Source organism: Platichthys flesus, chromosome 16, assembly GCF_949316205.1.
Source record: "Platichthys flesus chromosome 16, fPlaFle2.1, whole genome shotgun sequence".
Classification (NCBI taxonomy): Eukaryota; Metazoa; Chordata; class Actinopteri; order Pleuronectiformes; family Pleuronectidae; genus Platichthys; species Platichthys flesus.
In genome coordinates, this window is record NC_084960.1 from 6,355,822 (window position 1) to 6,361,898 (window position 6,077).

General features: G+C 38.1%; 1 protein-coding gene across 1 annotated transcript; it reads right to left on the minus strand.

Moving 5' to 3' along the window:
- Nucleotides 1–1,099: 1,099 nt before the first annotated feature.
- LOC133971526 (interferon-induced protein 44-like) lies at nt 1,100–5,324 on the minus strand. Its single transcript, XM_062408923.1, has 9 exons — nt 5,254–5,324; nt 4,771–4,801; nt 4,035–4,046; nt 3,837–3,924; nt 3,441–3,639; nt 2,870–3,019; nt 2,367–2,538; nt 2,154–2,254; nt 1,100–2,045 (listed from the first exon to the last, which is right to left on the minus strand). The coding sequence occupies exons 3-9, from the start codon at nt 4,042–4,044 to the stop codon at nt 1,884–1,886; spliced, it is 882 nt and encodes a 293-aa protein (XP_062264907.1). The 5' UTR covers nt 4,045–4,046; nt 4,771–4,801; nt 5,254–5,324; the 3' UTR covers nt 1,100–1,883.
- Between the last annotated feature and the right edge of the window lie 753 nt (nt 5,325–6,077).

A 6,077-nucleotide genomic window follows, 5' to 3' on the forward strand; every position in this document is an offset into this window, starting at 1 on the left:
ATTAACTTCACAACGGAAAACGTGTACGTTTTAGCGCCCCTCCGAAGAGGCACAAACTCTCACGGTGTTGTTTAGGGAAGGCTCTCTGCTCTGGTTTCGCCATCTTTGGTACTTGTCCCTCCGTGTTTCAGCAGCATTGCTGCTGCACTTCAACTCGACTCCATTGTTGAAGTTTTCAAGGCAGGTGATGACAGGCGATGACAGGTGGCGTGTGCCAGGTTGGGTCAAACCATCGGTATGGGGGAGACTCTGTTTTTGTAGGATAATTAAAAAACAGAGTCTCAGAGCCTACTGAATATACAATTTAGTTCATGAACTTACACTTATATTTTATTGAATATTTGTTAAATAACAATTTTTCAAAGATTTTTGAATGGATGCTAATTTTAAATATATAAAAAAAATATCTCAAGTACCCCCTGGAGTACCTTCAAGTACCCCCAGGGGTACGCGTACCCCCATTTGAGAATCACTGATGTAGAAATACAAAGTGAACTACATGCACCTATACATCAACATTGAACTTAAGAACGATATCTGTAACGTTGAAGAAAAGTAGGTCTCGTTCTGGCCGGATGTGAGCGGTTGACAACAGCAAGTGATTTTCTTTGAGTCATTTCCTTTGGGGGCAACAGAGCCCTGAAGGCACATTGTTCTGACAGTAGAAGCCGAGACCTGCACAGATACTTCTTCAGTGAACCAGTATTATTAGAGTATCAGTGCTTCTTTAGTCTGTATTTGGATCATACAGAAGAATGCATTGCCACAGTCAATTCTACTGAGTCTGCTCGTGGTGAACAGGCCCAGTCCGTCCCTGTGTCTCGTCATCAATCCATCCTAAATCCATTAGAGCATATATCCAGACAACATCTATTTCACAGTGGTGGAATATATCATTTGACCTGGTTGAATGACTACGCCTGCCTCAAACTAACTAAAAACTTTAACAAAATAGCAACAGCATATCATCGTTATATAGCTTCAAATGTGTTCAATAAGCTTTACTGTACCTACCTGTGACTTTCCACTAACAAGAAGGTCTCTACTGGAGCTGCCTGGTCCTGACTGATGCAAGAAGAAGGAGAGTAAAACTGAGAGAGTCCCGGAAGAAGACATTTATTGAGGACAGTACAGAAACATTATTAGAGCATGATGCCACACTGATTGAAAACTAAGTAGAGAAAGGGATGTCTGTAAAGCCTCGTCTTTCAGCAAAGATTTAATTCTTTATATTTGTACTTCATTACTTCCCACCAACAGGAACTCAATGATACATGATACAAAGCCAAAAATAACAATAGTATTAATCAACATGTATTGCAAGATCATCAAATAACAGTACATCACAATATTGGTCAAACTGAAAAAAATACAAAGTGTCCCCAGAGAGGTAAAGCGCAGAATAGAAATGATTAAATTATACATAATATATAATATTAGTCTGTTTGCCTCTTAAGCAAAATCAATTTAATGTGTTTTTTTAAGATAAACAAAATGAAGCACAGACCAAGCAAGGAATGCAGAATTAATTTGTTAGAGCAGGTGAGTATTAAATACTGGGAGTCAACAATAAACACGAGAGCTTTTGAATGACTCATTTCCTGAAGCATGTGAAGGCACCATCACAACAGCTGAGTTGTTGACCAGATCAAGCGATGATGTCACATCAAGCTAATGACGTAATGACAGAGCATTGTCCTGCTATCATGCAAAGTCTCAATGAGAGAAATTATATATTTTATTATTATTATTATTGTAATTTTTATGCATTTTTATTCCATATTTCATGCTTCAAGCTTGCCAAAGACAATAAAAATTGGCTTAATATTTCCTCATTCCCCTACAAATCGCCTACTGTGTTTTTGCCTCAGGGGAATTCATGTTTACTGGTCGTTGAGGTAGTCTTCTCCATACAAAAGCATCTGTTTCAGTGCGCACACTATCGCAGGGTTAATTTTGTCATTTGACTCAGTTTCCTCATTGTAGTTCTTCACAAGGAATATGCAGTTCTTTGGAAGGCCCAGCAGCTGGTGAAATTGTTCAACCTAAGTCAAAGTAACAACATTTATGTTGATCAGTAATCGTACAGCGATGAACAAACAAAATTACATATATGCAGATAAATGGAATTATGCAAAAACTCCAAAATGTACCTTTTCCTTCAGGTACTTGCTCTTGTAGATATTGCTTGTGTCCTTTTTAATCTCGGGACAGGCGTCATCAACTTTGGTGATAATAGCCAGTTGGGGAATTCCTGTCGATAAAGAAAAATCAGTATTTCAAACATTTGTGTCCTGGTATTTTGACTCATACAATCCAATGTTACACTATCAGTCCTCGCAGAGAAATAGTTGTTTTGCACTCACCCAGTTCACTGGCTGCCTCTCTGACCTTTCTAATCTTCTTCACCATCTCATCACTTAACCTAGACACTGCGTCAGCAGGAACAACACCCACCAGAACGTGAACTTTGTCTTCCAAAGTGGGATCAGAGTTGTAGCCATCATCACCCCTCATCAGTACTTGGTCAGGGTTGAACTAGAAATCAATTAAAAATATATTCAGATAATAATTTACTTATTCTTCTTTTTCTGTGGTTGACCTCATTTGTTTGTCTTGTTTACAAGATTTAACTGATGTACATGTGGCTGCCATGTGCCCTAAACTCAGCAATTTGCCGATAGAAAAGTTTAATATTTGAAAAAGAAGTGTAAGAACAATTTACTTTGTTTGATGAGACAGGAAATGTGCACATCACGTTGTCAAATTTCAGTTATCATTTTGATTACTAAGATAAATATAAAACAAACAATGTTTTTGGTTTGTTAAAATTAGACTTTAAATAATGTCAAAGTTCACAGTGTTGTACCTTGTAACCGTCTTTCACGTGTCCTCTCAGGGCCAGTTTGAGGTCATTCACATTGATTCCACTGTCAGAATCTTGCTCAAGGCCCATGATGTCATTGAAAACAAAAGCGTATTTGACCCCTGGACTTTTGCGAAAGTCGAAGGTCTTGTACTGTAAGGCAGGAGGTGCAATTATTTACATGAATGAATCAAAGTAAATATCACCAGTTGTCTGTTGGCCGATCAGTAATTTGTGGAGAGGCTGGAGAAAGGTGATTTGTTTGAACATCCACAGATTAAAACTCTGGGCCTCTAGTTCATACATTAACCTGAAATTTAAATGTACTCAGATGATCAACATACAGACTCGGAAAGATTTAATGTTTCATTTCATTTATTTTGTGCTCACTAGAATGTATTGCTCTCAGACATAAAGACAACATTTGTACAAAACATTCAATATTAATCTTCTGTTTTTACATTTTAATATTAGTAGAAGTTTCTCTGTATTTAAATCAGTGAACTACTATTGAAAATGAATTCCTGTGGTTTGTTACCCTCAATGGAGTTTTATCCTTTCCTGTTGTTCATACCTGTTTGGTGTAGCTGCTCCCAGAGACTGCATCTGTCGGAGCTCGACCAGCAGATCTGCCTCTTAAAACAGTGTCGACAGAGTTGATGAAGCTCGACTTCCCAGCACCAACTGGTCCATGAAGCAGAATCCTGAGATGTTTGACCTGTTCGTTTTCAGGCTGGTAATCTTTCACAAAGTCAAGATTTTCCCTGTACTTCCTGTAAATTACAGAAAATCTTTTAACAATCAGAATAAAGTGCTGTATTACTCTTATTAATGATTGCACAATATTGCAATTGTGATCTTTTTTTTTTCACACACACAACGAGATGTTTAAGTCATGTGTTGAGCAGCAGAAGCACAAATTCTGAGGACAAAATGGAAACACACTGACTGAATGTTAGATCATACTCACTCTGACACCTCCCTCCATGGCTGCTCTAAGAGTGGTGCAGGGGGTGTCACCGGCCTCGGCGACGGCGGCGGCGATGGCGTAGAATTACCTTAAAAGAACCAAACTTTGATTATTGAGAATGTTTTTTGTGATTGTTCATTTGTTTATTCAGGATATTAGGATCGTATTACAAGTAGCTGAACATGTAACAGGACTTACCTCCTCCCATTGCTGTAAAGTAGAAGAGTCAGATTACATGTTAATGCAGGATTTCACCGCAGAGGAGGAAGATGCAATCAGATTGTAACTTAAAGGTCCAGTGTGTAAGATGATGGTAAAAGGTTATTGTATATTTACCCTTAAATGGTTCCTTTCAATTTAAATACTTTAAATTTACATAAGGAGCAGGTCCTCTCTACGGAGGCAGCCATGTTTTTTACAGTAGCCCAGACTGGACAAACTAAACTCCCTATGAGTTTGAACCTGTGGTAACTGAAGGCTGCCACAGGTTTTATTTCATGATGAAAGGGGAGGTAACAGGTGTTCAGCTGCAACATGCAAGTTCACAACTAGTGGTCACTACATTCTACACCCTGAACCTTTTAGCATAACTGCTAATACAACAATACAAAAATCTTATTTTACATGAGTAAGAATTCCTCTTGTCAAATCCTGTTGAACTACTTATTACCAGTAGCATATACTGGTTACGTGATAAAAATGACCACATGGAGTTTTGCTGTTTATTGTCTTGATGAGGTAAATAAATAAGCTTAAGCTTGACAGTCACAGTCACAGTAACAAAAAAACTTTAATCATGACTTTATTTGTATAGCTCTTCTATAAACAAGGTTACAAAGGGCTTCACAAAAGTCCATGACAAAAAATGTATGACCTAAAATAAAAGGTATTCCATTCAGTTCAATAGTAGTAACAGACAGATTGAAGTCCTTACCTTTGCTTATGTGGCTCTGGACAGAGTGACTCTGGAACAAGGAGGAGAAGATGATTTTATAGGCAACACTTTCACTTTCTTTTTAAGGCAGGGACCAAGGTCAAACCAAATCAAACCAAACTAATTAAAATGATCGTAACCCTATCGAGCATCTGAAACTCATAATCATAACTCTCATTCAATAATTTCCAGGTTGGATCTGGTACCTCATTTGTCATTATAATATCTCTAAATAAATGTTGTGTACTTCTGTTCAAAATTGTCTGTTCTGCCACTGTTTTGCGTTTCTTTGACTTTAGTGTGGCTCCCGTTTTAGGACCAAGGACAGAAAGTTTACTTAAAGAGACGGTTGATAAGCAGACAGAAAATATATCATCATCATAAACAAAGTATTATTTATTGGTTCGTTAAAACATATTAATCATTGCACTACACTGAAATAACACTTACACTTGAGGTTATAATAGCATGAGGTGAACTTACCTGATAGAAGAAAATAACTCTCTTATGGGAACTTAAATGTTTCCCCTTCAGTCCTTTCCTTTTAGTTTGTGGCTCTGGACACTCCCTTTTATAGGACATGAGCAGCTTTCACTTTCATCCTCTCACATGGTTTCTCGGAAAGCACGTGACTTCAGATACTTTAATGCTGACTCACTTGCCTCTGCATGGTGGATGGGACCTTGTTTTCTGTTTCAATATTAGTGTCTAGGTTTATGTTTAATTTTCATTGTTCTGCCTGTAATGAAAGACAAGACATGTAACAATTGTTCAAAATGCAGTAAAATTGTTAGACAGCAACAATAATTACTGTAATCTATCATACTTTAAGGTGGGTTTTTTATTGATTATTTGCACAAGTAGATGATTATGGTCATGCTTAATTTTGCGATAGTAAATTGTACCTTGTTCCCTATTTTTCTGCAGATTGAAAGCAGCTGGGAAGTGATGGGTCGAATGAGGAGATGGGGAAACAGCAAGGAGAGAATGAGGGAGACATTGTGCGACAGCCCAGAGAAAGAGTGCATGAGAACTTGTTTAATCAGTGAATATTTCTCCCATGTTTTCTTTTCTCTCTAGAGTCCCAGATCAATTCAGCCCTCCAGCAGCAGCAACTTGTAGCATTGTTGGCAGATGAGCCTTTTTCCATGTGGCTCCTTTTTGAAGTTTGGGCACCTGCCTCTCTAAAGGTCAATGGACAGCCATGTGTGTGTTTGTGTGTGTGTGTGTGTGTGTGTGTGTGTGTGTGTGTGTGTGTGTGTGTGTGGATGTGTGGGGGGGTTAAGGTGTGAATAATGAACCAAAGG